Source organism: Podarcis liolepis, assembly GCF_965112155.1.
Source record: "Podarcis liolepis genome assembly, chromosome: 9".
Lineage (NCBI taxonomy): Eukaryota > Metazoa > Chordata > Lepidosauria > Squamata > Lacertidae > Podarcis > Podarcis liolepis.
In genome coordinates, this window is record NC_139564.1 from 12,124,141 (window position 1) to 12,140,201 (window position 16,061).

The following is a 16,061-nucleotide window of genomic DNA, read 5'->3' on the forward strand; positions in this document are numbered from 1 at the left end:
AATCTGGAGGTTCTGCTAGGAGTCAGTCCGACAGGGCCAAGGCAGGATATGAGGCAGGAAACCAGGCAAGGGCAAGGACAGGTGCAGGATCTGTCATACAGCAATGTTGCTCCTGCAACCTGGGGCAGGGTCCAACAGCCTTTTATCTTTGTCGGGGTAGCGGCCGGTCCTGATCCCCTGGCGACTCACCTCCCTGTTTCTCCCGAATGCAAGCACTCCTCCAGTGAGTACTCAGGCCTCTCCTTCTCTCAGACCTTAGCCTCTGCAGCTTGGGAAACGTCGGTGGGTTACTAGACCCAGAGGCCGCCTCAGCCTCCCCTGACCCAACCGGTAGTGGAGAAGCTGTAAGTGATGGCCCAGCTGGACAACAAGGTAATCCCCGCATCTGGAGCCAGGGCAGGCTCAGGTCCCTGACTCGGCCCAGCTGGTGTTTGTTGCAGGGGAACCTGTGCAGACTGGGACTCTTCAGGATCAAGCCCCAGACTTGGTCTAGATGATGCCTGAGGCAAAGGATCCAGTGCAGACTGAGTCTCCTCTGGTTCCGAGCCCAAGTCCCAGGCCATCACACCGTCCTCCTCTCTGCTGACTTCTGCAATACCAACAACCGAGGCTGAGGAGAAGGAGGCTGACAGGCCATGCTACCTCCTAGACTGGTTGTAAGAATGTAAGCAGGTGGGGACTGGCTGGGGGCACGCACATTGTTACTAACATGGGTGTTAGAGAGTAATAGCACAGACAGTCGTAGAAGTAATTTTCCCTGCTTTAAAATGGTGTACTGTTCTTATTCCTCGGCACAAAAATATTGTGGCTAATGCAGATGTCCTGAAGAGTATCAGGTACACGGTTTCTTGTTTTGCAGACTTTAGATCCAATGAAATATCCAAATTTTTCTTCTAATTGCCTGTTGGCAACATGCGGTCTCTGCTAAAAAGCATATTTTCTGTCAAGATTGCATTCATCATTTGGGCTAATTTTTCTTGGCCCTCCACCCATCGGAGCTTCATTGGGAAGGGAAACAGCAGCTTGTGGGTTAGCAAATGCCAGTCGGCTGAACAGGGGAAAGAGAGAGAGAGAGAGAGAGAAGAAAAGGGGGGAGGGAGGGAGAAAGGATGAAATGGCAGGCACACAGCCCAAAACTCCATTCCAAGGCATTTGCACACCTTACTTTTATTTTTATTTTTTTGTAAAAAGGTTTGGGAGGATTTCTCCTTTGCCAGTTCCCCCATCTACGTGGCAAACGTTCAGGTGGTTGCTTCTGAAATGTGACCCTCACCCCACCCCAAGGCTCTACAGCGTGTACATAATCCAGGCTCCAGCCTTGCAATGGATCAATTGCAAAATCATTTGCAAAGACAGCTTGCTTATACTGTCACTGTGCCAACGCCATAAGCTCACTGGGTATTTTTGTCTTGGCAGATGCCCATTCTGTTGTAAAGGTCTGTTCAGCTCTCGCCTCCTTCTCTTTCAGGTAATATTCAACACTTCCATGTTGGAAAAGGAAGAGGGAACTCATCTCTGATTATCCAGTATTATTACTTTGGGAGTCGTCTTTTCTATAAATCGCACGGTGGTCATTGCTGGTGTTGCTTTTTGAATGTCCAGATGTGGTAGTTTGTGCCGCATCTGGACCGAACATTTTCTAGGGGCTTTTGCAGTTGAAAATAGGAATTTTGGTAGAGTTAGAAAAATGATTTCCTACACCTGGGGCTTACCTGAAATGTAACCCCCCCAAAAAAAACCTCCCAAATGTTGTTGCCCCATTCACAGGTAGTGAAAAGGTAAGGGATGTTTTTGACAACTGGGGCAGAAGCAAAAGAAGACAGGTCTTGCCATTGATAGCACACCTTTTCTTGATGTCCACTAGCTCGTGGCCACCATTTTTATTACTCACAATTCATCAGGAAACAATAAGTAGTGTTTTTCTCAGGGAATTAGGAGGAAAAATAACATTGCCTGCCACCCAGTATAGCCCCTTTATAGCTGCCACTGCTATTAAACTTGCAATTACTTGGAGTGGTGGTCTTGTTCCTTTTTCATCCAGGCTCCAAAAAGGCTCCAGTTTTGGCCCAGTTTTAAAGACCCTTAAATTGTGTGAATAATATACCTCTTTTCTCAGTATGCCAGTCTGTTCCCCAGCTGCTGCTTCAGCTGCTGCTTTTTCATTCCTGGTTCAGTTAAACAGGAGATCCCAGTCAACCAGGGATCCTGAAATGAATAGAGTGGTCTCATGATGCTATGTAATCAAGCAAATTTGGCTACGCGATTCCATCACTAAAGGAAACTGAGAGCAGAGTGGTGCTTCCCTAATTGTGTCACATTGGTGAATCTCACCATGGGTAATTCCACCAAGTTGGGGATTTCATAGTGAATGGGATGATATCACAATGCAATGTAGCCAATCAGATGACACCAATGAGGGCTGGAAGAATCACTTGAAAGCCATGTTGTTAATCACATGAAAGGCAATGTTCATGAACATGAACATTTCTCAAGGAGTGCTGAGGAGGGAGGTGACATGGTGGAAACTGACTTCTGCTCTATGCTCTTTGGATCTGAAGATCCCCATTCATATAAATGTCACCCACAAGAGCTGATATGGTGTAGAAACAGAATGGCAGTCATCACATACCCAGTTCAAATCTCACCTCTATCACAAACTCATTTGGTGGCTATAAAAAGCCTCTGTGTCATGGGGGTGCTGGCTGGGCCAGAAGACCCTAGGGAGCCATCCAGTGGGCTAGGGAGGTCTCTCCACCCCCATCGTTCTGCCTGGACACTGAGGTCCAGCGCTGAGGGACTTCTGGTGGTTCCCTTACTGCGAGAAGCCAAGCTACAGGGAAGCAGGCAGAGGACCTTCTCAGTAGTGGCGCCCACCCTGTGGAACGCCCTCCCACCAGATGTCAAAGAGAAGAACAACTACCAGACTTTCAGAAGACATCTGAAGGCAGCCCTGTTTAGGGAAGCTTTTAATGTTTAGCAGACCACTGTATTTTAATACTTTGTTGGAAGCCGCCCAGAATGACTGGGGAAACCCAGCCAGATGGGTGGGGTATAAATAATAAATTATTAATCACCATCACCATCATCATCATCATCATCTACCTGGGTGTCAGGAGAGCCCAAGGAAGAGGATACTAGTGGGAGCAATTTCCCTCACCTTGTCCCATCTCTCTACCAGCCCCTGCTTCTCAACAACCCAACAGCTCAGCCTCCAGAGTGTCCTGCCCTGCTTCTCCAGCAGAGGAGATGACCCCACCTGTCCTGCACACCACTGAGGAGGCAGTAACATTCCCTTCATCAACCAGGTCCCAGAGACGTCACTGCAGCCATAAAGAGATGGGGCTGATCCAGCCTTCTCAGAAAAGGACTTGGTTGCTTGCTCCACCTAAGTGGGGAAGAGAAGATATGAAGAAGAAGAGTAAATAATGTAGCATCATCATTATCATTGTACCTATCTTTAATAAGCCTCTTTAGCTTGACAAGAAGTTGGTTGTGAGAGCAGCCCCCCTTCCCAAATCTTTCTAGCATTGATTAGCATTCAATTTTAAATCATTCTAAAGTGTTTGTTAGGCTTCACATGCCTGTCTCCATATGTCTCTTTTCAACTACATGTGCTGTCAAAAGAGACAGAAAAAATAGCAAAAGTACAAAATAATAATAATAAAACAGTGCAAGAATCTACACTTATGTCTGCAGAGCTATAAAGGGAGAAACCTCTCTCCTTGCCCCTCATAATGCCAAATAGATTCTAAACTCTAACGGTTTGCTCCACCATTGCTATGTCAAGATAGAGCTTTTGGTATACATTGCACCTCAGTACAGAAGAGCAGTAAAGGGCTTTTCCCCTTTTGTGAATAACCCCCACTCCCACCTCCAGTTTCCCAACCATTGGGTGAACCTGCAGATTTTTATTCAGTCCTCCTTGAGAAACACGAAGAGGACTAAAATTGAAACCAAAAAGCATGAACGCAGATGAGGGTGAAGACTGTTTGGTTTCAAAAATGACAGATTCCAGGGTTTAATCCTCTCTGCAAAACAGGTCCTCTACTCTGGAAACCCATAGCCTGCTCCTGGAGAACGTGGAAGATGGATGCGGAAATGTAAAGAATATGTAAAGGAATATGCTCAGATGGACATTCTTATTATTTTTCCTCCTTCATATCTGCCCTCGTTTTGAAGAAGATTCCAAAGTCCAGTCATACAGAGTTCTAATATGCCTAAATGTAGCTCTGGTTGTTTGAAGACACAAATCTCCAGCATCTTCAGTTAACAGACATTAACATGCATCTCCACTCCAGTGCTTTTGTCTCCATGACACTTTCCCCACCAGGCCTGGCCCTACCATTAGGCAGAGGCCTCAGGCAGCAGATGCTGGGAGGTGGATAATTATTGTGAGGCGTTGGAAGGCAGAGCTGTGCATGCATATGTGGCCTTTTTTGGGACCCTTGAGCTAGCCTGCTGCCCTCAAGTATGAGAAGACTGTCCCATCGCCAGTGCTGAAATGAGAGCCAGTTGTCAGTCTTGTTGTTGGCTTTGGTGCATGGAATAGTGTGGGTGGCTGCCATCTTGAAACAGACTCATCCCCCAATCTTCTTTTCCAGTTCCAGAGAGATCTGAAGAGCATGAAGGACCAATCACCCTATCTTTGGTTTACCAGGGCACCTCTCTTTCCCACGTTAAGCCCCTCCTCATTTCGCTCGCTAGGTTGCTGCCAGGAGGAAGCATCCATATCTTCAAATGCATCAAGACATTAAGGAAGGCTGCAGACTCCCATCCTGTTCCCTCACAAGCCTCTCACAGCTACAGTTCCAGAGTTAGCTTAACAATCTACCACTCTTTCTAGGGAACTTCGGGAACTGCAGTTCTGTGAGGGGAACAGTGGTCTGCCAACAACTCTTATCACCCTTGACAAACTACATATCCCAGAATCCTTTGGGGGAAGCCATGGCAGTTTAAAGTGGTACCGTAGTGCTTTAAATGTGTGGTGTGAATGTGGCCAAAGTCTGCTTTAGTGATAAAGCACTAATACTGAGGAGAGGCAGTGTGGTGTAGTGGTTAAGAGCAGTAGACTCGTAGTCTGGGTTTGATTCCCTGCTCCTCCACATGCAGCTGCTGGGTGACCTTGGGCCAGTCACACTTCTCTGAAGTCTCTCAGCCCCACTCACCTCACAGTGTCTGTTGTGGGGGAGGAAGGGAAAGGAGAATGTTAGCTGCTTTGAGACTCCTTTGGGTAGTGATAAAGCAGGATATCAAATCCAAACTCTCCTCCTCCTCCTCCTCCTTCTCCTCCTCCTCCTCCTCCTCCTCAGGACTCCAACACCTCAAGGACTGCCTCTCCCCATATAAACCGTTTCAGACTCTGCATTCATCATCTGAGGCCCTTCTTCGGGTACCTCCTCCATGTGAAGTCCAGAGGGCAGCATCACGAGAACAGGCCTTCTCTGTAGTGGCTCCCCATTTGTGGAACGCTCTCCCCAGGGAGATTCGCCTGGCACCTTCATTATATATATTTTAGGTGCCAGGTGAAAACGTTCTTCTTCTACCAGGCCTTTGGCTGATTCATAGTCTACAAGCTTTTAAATATGTCTGTGGGAAAGGAGGGTTATTGTTTGTTGTTCTGTTTGTAATTATTTACTTGCTTTTATCCTGTATTTTACCCTGCCCTGAGATCTTATGATGATAGACGGTATATAATAATAATAATAATAATAATAATAATAATAATAATAATAAGCTGGAGCCTTGAGGTTGCTCATCAAAAACAAGCACCTGCACAGCAGACTGCACTTGTATACTCTGCGCCTTGTCACAGTATTCCCCACTATGATGAGTTCCTTATATTTATATTGAAATTATGGAAAATATTTCTAAATTCTCATCTAGACGTAAAAATTAGCATATGCACATTTTATGCAAACGTGGCTTCTCTTCTGTGGCAATGTGCAAGTGACCATGCTGATCAACTCCTGGGATGCCCTGGGTGCCTGAGCACCCACAAAAGTCCCCATGAAGGGGCTGGGCACCCACAAATTTCGGTGCCAGAGTCATGCATGCTGCATGGCACCTGTAGCCCTGGACACCCACGGTCGTGGGACCAATTTGACATGCCTGATGCTGATTTTCTGGTTCCCTCCGCCATTTTGTAGCAACCTGGGCACCTAGCTACAATCCCCCCCCCCGCTCCACAATGTGGGTGATCGCTCTACGCCATGGGCTCAGCTGTGGAGATTTAAATGGATCCCAGAAGTTGGAATGCTGTGGATTATGCATGCAGAGTGAATGCCAGATAGCTCCATTACAGCCATAGCTTCACTTTGGGCTGGATCCTATTCCATAGCATATTTCCCCTAACAGTTAATCCAGCCTGATCTTTTGCCTCTGCCTGCCTCTCTCTCCAACACATATGCACTCGAATGCACACTTTCATAAACCAGAGAAGCTTCACACCATATTGCACGCATTTCCTGAATGGATTTATAATCCATCCAATACGGTACTTTTTGAACGTGTTACAAAAAGGACAGATTTACAGGAGACAATCTGCCTTCATGATGATTGCATATTGTGGCATTTCTAGTCCATATGGATCAGTAAGTCTTGGATAGCAGGCATTTGACCTTCAAAATCATGCAAATGTGAAACCAGACTTCCACTTTTTACAGCTGGAGAAGTCACAGTTTGACTTCTTCATCTTGGCTGGGAAGCCTTGATTAAAATACAGTTTGACTTAAGAAATCTTTGAGTGGTATTTTCTCCCACTCTTTCTTTCATAGTGGCTTAAAAAATAATAAAAAAATTTTTTGGAGCCTAGTTACCCTCCCCTTCGCTTCATCCCTTCCAGCTGAACTTCACTCATTAACACCTATGACTCAATTGCTGATCATTTAAGAGCTAAGTTGCTAATTTAGAGCCAGGGGCAAAGTATAAGCAAGACTTGAAACCTTTTTGCTCACGCCAGAGTTAATCTCAAGTAATAACTCCTGAAAGCCTCTGAAAAGGTCTGAGTGTGGCTTTCTGTCAGCCGCATTAGGGAAAGGCACATTTTCGCACTAAGAAACCTTGATTGTGCCATATCTGATCAGAACGCCTCCAATCGGAAATTGATAACTCTTCTTGCTTTTATTAATGTAAAGCAGACTTCCACAACCTAGTGCCCTCCAGATATTGTGCAACTACAGCCCCCATTAGCCCCGGTCAGCAAGCCCTGATGTCATGGGCTGGTTGGACAGAGAGGAATGGTGGGAGGAACCAGCTGGGGAACCACCAAGGGAAGAAGGCTCAGGGCCTGGGAAGTGGTGGTGGAACAATGAGTAGTCAGAGGGAGAAGACTGGGGAGAGGATGCATTGGAAGCTAAAGAGGTAACAGGGCTTAGTGAGCTGGGAGAGTCCGTGGTGGAGAGCAGTCCAGAATCAGAGGCAGAGGCTGAAGCAGGAGAGTGGGTAGAAGGAGGTCAAGAGGCAGAGATGAATCAGGCTGGTCAAGAGTCAAGGGTGTCTTCCCCTCCTGCTGCAACAAGCTCCCCCCAGTCTCCCAGGACCAGAAGGGGGCTGAAACGGGTGGAGCGGCAATAGGCTACATGGAGGCACAGTCTCCCTGGAGATGTAATGTCGTGTGCATGTCACATGTATGATGTCACACACACATAGTGCATTGTCAGGAGGAAGCTGAGCAGGCGGCTTCCTCTCATGCTCAGGAGGAGCCAGCCATTGAACCGCACCACGCTTGGCCTCCCCCACCCCTCAACATCCAGGTGATCCAGCCCCCTGCCAGCAAATATTGAGGGAGCCAAAGACCCCTCTGCCCCTAGGAGTTGGTATGCCTGGTTGGAATCCTAACTTGCACTTAATTCTACCACTTCTGGATCTGCCCCCAAACTCTGTACAGATCTGGTTCCAATCCTGCTGAGACTCACATTTCAACTCCAGTGACTTTGTCTGCCTTTGGCTCAGCATTGACAAGCCCAAGCTTCTCCCTGCTTGGATGCCATACTGTCTCACCTAACCCCCTAAGTTAGCGGTTCTCAACTGTGGGTCCCCAGATGTTGTTGGACTACAACTCCCATCATCCCTGAGCTCTGGCCTTGCTAGCTAGGGCTGATGGGAGTTGTAGTTCAACAACATCTGGGGACCCACAGGTTGAGAAAGGCTGCCCTAAGTCCAGATGTTTGGGGGCCGGCTGCGTATTAGTGGTGGCAAATTCTGCCTTCATTAAGCTCTCCTTCAAGATATTTGTAAAGGAGGCTATACATTTCACTTGTCTTTGAAGAGACAATTCAGGCAAGGTGACGAATCCATGTTGATTTTGCAACCAGAGTCCTAAACCTGAAGGGAAATCAAGGCATCATTATTTATATTTTGTCTTTGGGAACATCTCAAGATTCCCTCCTCCTCCCCTGAGACCCCTAAAAAGAGGAGCAAGTTGGGGCAGCTGTCAGTGTCGCAGTGAACAGCGCCTGCCAAACTGGAGGGAGCAGAGCAGATAGACTTAAAGCTGCCGTAAAAGCTTTTCAGTTGCAAGACTGAAAAGAGGGTGAGGTGGGAAAGTAGAAGCTGAAGGATGGCTATGGGATTTGTCTTGACCATATTATCAGGCTCCCTTTCCTGGCTGAACTAGAAAGTCCATGCAATGCAACCCCTCAGAGGAACACCTCACAAGCCACAGGCGTACAATACCTCTCAGCACAAACAGCAAGAGTCCAGCACTTGCCGATAAGCTTGTGTTTACATTAGCTCCCTATAGTTCAGTTCAGCTGCTGGGGGTGAATAGCTGTAGCCTTGCTATACTGGTCATATTAAAGGCAGCACTCTTGTTGATAGCAGCTCCAGTCAGTGTATCCGTTCCAGGAAACGTGTGTGTGTGCTTTTGTGCAAGAGAGAAAGTGTGAGAGTATGTGAGTGCGTGTGTCCTTTATTCTATTGTGTTCCATTTTAGCCCAGCCTAGTCTGTAATCCTATGTACTAATGGCAATCTCAGTTATCTGAGGGCCAGTCTCTAGGTAGTCAAAACAGCAAGCATGGGGAGGAGAAATTTGGTTCAGTTTGCATTTAAAAGTGAACTTAGTATTTTTTTTCCACTTTCCCAAATAAGATGCAAAATGAAGCAAAGCACATTCTTTGAAATGTGCACTACTCTGAATTTTGCAGTGCGATTCTCCAGCCGTGTGTACAAAATGCATACAGTGGGGTTGAAGTGTGAGTATAAATGCACAGATTAGTGAAAATTACATACAAAAATGCATCAAATTAGGAGAAATCACTTTGCCAAAAAGGTGTATATTGGGCAAAATTGCATATAAAAATGTGTTTTTATACGGGAGAAAAATCACACTAAATCTCACTAAACTATTGACAGTTTTTCATGAGGATTTTAAGTGTCCTTGGGGTAGTTAATTGGGAACTGAGAGGACAGGACTTTATGAGAAACACAAAAGAACCTTTAAAGCAGTGGTTCTCAAAGGGTGTGGCAGGAGAAGATGGCAAGTGTGGTGAGAAGATTCAAGGACAATCAAAGAAGCATTTTAACATTTCAGTGTAGTATAGTATAGTATAGTATAGTATAGTATAGTATAGTATAGTATAGTATCAAAACAAGTTTTTTTTTCTTTTGGATATACAGCCAGAAACAGTATCTGCGTCTCTCTTCAAGAACATTGACTATTCTTCTACAGTTCTCCACAGTGTATTTTTGTGAAAAGGGGTTTTCAACTCTGACAAATATGAAAGATCAGAAAAAAGAAAGACTAGTTTATGTTGATGAGGATATGAGAGTTTGTTTGTCCCAAATTAGACCTAATATAAATGGGATTACACAACACAGGCAAGTTCACACCTCTCACTGAATTTTTATACATATTGAAGGTATGTATGTCAAAGGTTCATTTATAATTACATTCAGGGGATGATTCCTGTTCTTATGTACCTGCAAAAGAGGAATGACCACTGGGAGGAGCACAGAGAGAAGAAAGGACATGGTTCATTTGCAGCAGCACAACTGGATGCCTTCATCTGCCCCAGTTGCAACAAAACATGTCTCTCCAGTATTGGTCTCTCCAGCCACAGCAGGCGCTGAAACCTTCCAACATATTGACTCTATTCCAAATGGTGCACTCCTCCATTGTCTCCCAAGACAGACAGACAGATGCCATCTATCACAAAAGGCCAAAATGTGAATGGGTCATACTTTGCACTCAGCAGATCAATTGCTGGTAGGATTTTATTAGGATTTTATTTACTTACAGAATTTATAACAGAGGATGTCTTCCAAACTTACCTAGCCTCATTTATCAGGTGGCATATTATTATGGCCCAGAATGCAATTTATAGGCAGGTAGAGCTACAGGTAGGTTTAATGAGGAAGAAGACCTTCAGTTTTCTATTTTAACTTCTTTATTTTAAGGCACTGTTCTGTTCTTTTGGTTTTAAAATTAACTCGCAGACAGAAGTTTTGGAAGTTTCTTTAATTTAGTGGCCATATGTGATAGAATGGTTCCCTGCTGTGAAATCTGTCATGGACAGAGAATCAAAAACAGAAGGGAAGAATTATGCCAATATGCCTAGCACCATATGAAGAAAAAAAATCAGATTCTTAACCCATGGACACTGGTATTCCACAGCAACATATTAAGTGCAATGCCCTCCAAAGCAGAAAAACCTAAAGACTCATCCAAGGAGCTATTTATGTGCAACCATGTTATGGTTGTACACACCCTGGGGCTTTTGTGGGAATTTACAAAACTGCCTGTGATGTGGGGTAGAGGGGGGAACAATGCCAAGAGACTGACCTTTCTGTGCATTGAATTTGCAGGTACATAGGAAGCTGCTTTTTCCCAAGGTCAGAAAGAGCAAGAGACAAACTTCCACCACCAACAGCCACCAAAAATGAGATACTACGAATCTGTGAGTTTTAGCCGCCCTGATAAAGTTGGCCCTAATGTGGATTGTGCAAAATCTATTTTACTTCATCCACTTTGCAGGGACTCCTTTGCAGACAAATTTTATCCGCTTCTGCCAAAAAGGGGAAAGGTTCTGGTCATTTTTAGATTCCCCAAAAGAGTGCAAGGGGGATGCAGAACTTCATTTCACAAAATGAGTCAAAAGCAAAACCCTGGAGCACAGAGCAACTCAGAAACAAATTGGTTTTGTAAAAAAGAAAAACGGGTATTCAAGGTGAAAGCTGGGACCAATGCAAACCACTGCCATGTACATGCCTTGAGCAATTTTGAGGGAAGGTGGAATATAAATCAATAAACTGTGATGAAAACTGAGTCACCATCATTGCAACATAAAGCCAATCTGCAGCACAGCATGACACATTATTGTTGCTGATCAAAGGAGACAGATTAGGAATCGCTTCTCCTGAATGTCCCCACATCCCCAAAGAGGTTTGAAGAATGAAATAATCCTCCCCCGAAGCAGGAGTTCACAGTATGGACCCTTTTAGCTCTCAAGTCTCTGAAATCTGGTTGATGTTTCCATCAAACAATTTAGCACACAAACTGAGACAAGATGTGGAAATTCTTGCCCGAGCAAATGTAATTGCATGGACAGCGTCAATGCCATTCGACTTGGTGTCAACTGTTTCCCGAAGTTCACTTTGTCATATAGAGCAGCCAACAGGCAAGGAAGAGATACCAGAGCAGAGTGGTCCAGAATGAAGTAGACAGTGCAGAACCATGGTTTCTCTGACATGAAGATCTCTGCATGCCTTCAACATTCTGGAGGATGTAATAAGGTAAAGGTAAAGGGACCCCTGACCATTAGGTCCCGTCGTGGCTGACTCTGGGGTTGCGGCGCTCATCTTGCTTTATTGGCCGAGGGAGCCGGCGTACAGCTTCCGGGTCATGTGGCCAGCATGACTAAGCCGCTTCTGGCGAACCAGAGCAGCGCACAGAAACGCTGTTTACCTTCCCGCCAGAGCGGTACCTATTTATCTACTTGCACTTTGACGTGCTTTTGAACTGCTAGGTTGGCAGGAGCAGGGACCGAGGAATTGGAACATCTCCTGGTTATGGGGATTCAAACCACCGACTTTCTGATCGGCAAGTCCTAGGCTCTGTGGTTTAACCCACAGCGCCACCTGCATCCCTTTGGAGGATGTAATGGTTATGCACAAATAGTTAATGCACAACTGTGATAGCCAAGACCATTATCAATAGTCAGATTAGACAGGTGGGAGAATCTACCACAGAAAGTTTGTGCTATTATTTGTATAAAAGGAAAGCGAAGGAAAGGACATTGAAGTCAACTCAGACAAAAGAAGACAGAGAAATTCTCTGATTGTAACGTGAGAACTGAGGGAAAGCCTTGCTAGAACAGGGCAAAAGCCTATCCAGTCCATGGTTGCGGAACAACTCCAGGCACGCCTGGAGGATGTGGACCATTTGGATCCCTTCCAATCTGGATTCAGGCCTCACCATGAGACTGAAACTGCCTTGGGTCATGCTGATCGATGATCTCCAGCAGACTAGGGACAAAGGTGAAAGCTGTTTCCTAGTTCTGCTGGATTTCTCAGCAGCCTTTGATACCATCAACCACAACATCCTTCTGGACCGGCTAAAGGAGCTGGGAGCTGGGGGCACTGTTATACAATGGTTCCGCTCCTTTCTCCTGGGTTGTGTTCAGAAAGTGGTGTTGGAGGATGAGTGTCCTTTCTCAACACTGCAGCTTCTGTCTCTCTCTCTGCTTCTGGAAATGCTGGAAGCGAGGGGGGGCAGATATTCACCCTCCTCTTCTGTTAGGAGCTATTCTTCCTGCGATTGCATTCCCCACTCTTCCAATCCAGATCAGCCCCTGGCAGTCCAGAATCCTATCCTTGCAGTGAACATAGGAATGTTGGAAGCTGTACACTGAATCAGAAAATTGACCTACCTAGTATTGTCTACACCTGCTTGGCAGCTGCTCTCGAGAATTTCAGACCAGGGTCTTTCCCAGACCTACTTGGAGTTGTTAAGAAATGAACCTGGGACCCTTTGCATGCAACATGATCCAGGATTAGATGGGCTTTGGGGATGAAAATAACAGGACTCTTCTTGTCTTCTTAAGTGTGTGATACATTTTGGAGCCTGAAAAACTAAGATCAGACTCAAAACTGCAATGTGAAGTTTAGGAGGACCATAATTCCTCCTAAATTGGCTCACTAGCTTCCGGGGAACCTTAAAGCTTGGGAAGAGAGAGAGATGTATTTAGGAGCAATAATTACTTCTAAAAAAAATATTTGCAGCTTTCCCCCGCTACCCAAGTACTGAACAGTTGGTGCACTTTATCTTGCATTATTACTATGTTTCTGAAAACCCCCATACAAAAATAAGGATCTGCAGAAGAGTCCATAAATGGCTCTGAAGGAGCACCTAGCGGTCCATTGAGCGTTCATTCCACATTTCAAATCTAAATATGTCTTCACAAACAGCTCCAAAGGACTCATTAGATTCCACTGGGTCAACCCTCTGCATTTTCAAAAGACCCTAACTATATATTTACATAATCTGCATTTTTAAAAAGCCCTTAATTATGTATTTACATGACAGATGATAACGGCTCCAAAGGAACCATAGCAGTCAGCTGTGTCTGTCCTAATATACTTCCTATAGGGATATTTCCTCCACACACCTCCCCTTTCTTAAGCAACTGTTTGTATTTGTGGGGAACTGGCACCAAATTAAAAACAAAGAAAGAAAGCAAAACCCAACCTTTTCATTTAAAAGCGAGTAAAATGCTCTAAGCGGCTGAAGAAAATCCAGAGATTATTTATTATGGGCTGTAGCTTGAGTCATTGTGCGCTCAAACCAAAGGGCTTGGAATTTAACCGATTCAGAGCCTGATCCAAACATGTTCAGTGCCAGACTTCACCAACCAGATGCCCTTCATGGGGCTTCCTGCTGATGGGAGTTGTAGTCCAAAACATCTGGAAGGCACCAGGTTAGCAAAGGTTGCCCTAAGCAAAGGTTGCCCTTCCCAATGCCTTAGGGAAGGCGCTCTGGCAATCCTCAAAGGAATGTACGTATCCCTAGTGGAGATCGCCAGCTCACCTTCCGGGTAGGAACTCTGGGGATCATTCACAGAAATATAGACACAACACGTAGGCTAATAACTGTTAGAGCATATATAATAGAATAATGATATCATTCAAAAAGTAGAAATATATCTATTAGAGTTCATATATACAATGTAAAAGATGAGTGGCATAGAACATCAAGCCATGTGTTCAAGATAGGCACCAAAGGTCAGTATCACAATGGTTATTCAAAGTTTTCAACAGAAGACGTCTCAAAAGTCTAAAAAGTAAAATTTCTTCAATACTTTTTCAAAAGTTTCAATGGAAGGCTTCCCAAAAGCCTCAAGGACAGTGTTTCCGGAATGATACTACTGTTTCGTAATAGTCTTCATCAGCTGAAAATACAATACAAAGCATACAACCAATGAATGATAACAGAATTGACCTACCTGCATACACATTGTATAATAAAACAGTTCTCATTGCAACACAGGGGTTTGTTTTTGGCACTCTGGGGATTGTGGCAGGGCTAAGCATCTTCATCCTGGCATGTCCTTCTGAGGATCGCAGCAGAATTGGGGGGTGGGGCAGACCCCTTCTAGAAAATGTGGAGGGCCCTCTGACCCCTCAGCCCCTTTTAGATGGCGTCCCTGAATGGAAGTAAGCGAATTCAGTGGCTTCTAACCAAGATGGATATGTTGTTGTCGTTTAGTCATTTAGTCGTGTCCGACTCTTCGTGACCCCATGGACCAGAGCATGCCAGGGACTCCTGTCTTCCACTGCCTCCTGCAGTTTGGTCAAACTCTTGCTGGTAGCTTTGAGAACACTGTCCAACCATCTCGTCCTCTGTCGTCCCCTTCTCCTTGTGCCCTCCATCTTTCCCAACATCAGGGTCTTTTCCAGGAAGTCTTCTCTTCTCATGAGGTGGCCAAAGTATTGGAGCCTCAGCTTCAGGATCTGTCCTTCCAGTGAGCACTCAGGGCTGATTTCCTTAAGATGGCTATACTGTACGTTATTTCTAGTGTCAGAAGCAGTATGCACAGCTGACTGGGCCTGATGAGAGTTGTAACCAAGTTGCAGATGATTTGGCTGCAACTTCTTTCAGCCCCAGGCAGCATGCCCAACTTCTCCTTGCTTGGGCTTTGTCCAATTTGGATATAGGCCCCACCCACCACCGATATGTGGACTCCAAATGCAGCCTTGGTGGGCAGAGAGCTTCCTCTCCCCTGGTGGGGATGCTGTGGTTCTTAATTTGGATGTGAGGAAGGAATTTTGGAATCGACTATGTAGAAAGGAGCAACGTTCTAGGATCTCTTAGCTGGTCATATTATGGGTTTCTTGCATTGATTCTAATTCTGAGCCAACCTCATCTGGCCTGGTGGCTGTTTTTTACTCTTCCCAAACTATTATGAAGAAAGGGATCCCATCCCCCCAAAAATAACAAATTAAAAAACCCCCAGAGCTGATAAAATGTTGCTGCTTCAAGATTTCCATGGTCTTCTGCATGGCTGTAAGATTATGGTGGCTTGTTTGTTTTTTAATTTAAAAAAGCAGAAAACCAAGGGCAAAGAGGTGCAAATGTTATAAAGCAGACGACATCGCAGGGCATGTCTCTGGTTCTCCTACTTGTAGTTTCCAAAGGATTCTAATAAGTCGAGTAAACTGCCGGGACAAACAACACCGCTCCCAATGTGTCTGGAGATTCTGCATCTGCCTTCGTTAATCAGCCTCCTTTCCTGAATATGAATTGGAATAATGAGTCAATTAATGTTCTCAAATGCCAATGAGATGCAAAAGAGATTGGCAGTGGAGGTGGGAGCGGTGAGATTCGGGAGCTGTTCCAGTGCCTGGATTTTTAACAAGCATTGAAAACTGAGTGCACAACTGATTATTTATCACACACAAATGGGGTTGACTGGCACCTCTTCGCATCCACCCCCCTCCCCCAGTTCAACCCAGGCAGTGGAGGAGGGGGAGAGATCTCCATTTTAAGCCAGGCGGTCGGAACTGTAATTATACAGGACAAAATAGCAGGAGGCCATAAATTTTCTGCATTTTAAGACATGTATGC

General features: G+C 45.3%; 1 protein-coding gene and 1 long non-coding RNA gene across 2 annotated transcripts in view; both read left to right on the plus strand.

Moving 5' to 3' along the window:
* Positions 1-16,061, plus strand: part of LOC310686055 — a 448,979-nt gene that overhangs the window by 106,159 nt on the left and 326,759 nt on the right. The window lies entirely within an intron of this gene.
* LOC310685966 (uncharacterized protein) overlaps positions 11,552-16,061 on the plus strand; it is a 30,790-nt gene continuing 26,280 nt past the window's right edge. Inside the window, exon 1 of the mRNA XM_083459124.1 lies at positions 11,552-11,731. Within this exon, the coding sequence (XP_083315250.1) occupies positions 11,687-11,731 (45 nt within the window). The 5' untranslated portion in view covers positions 11,552-11,686. The remainder of the gene's footprint in view (positions 11,732-16,061) is intronic.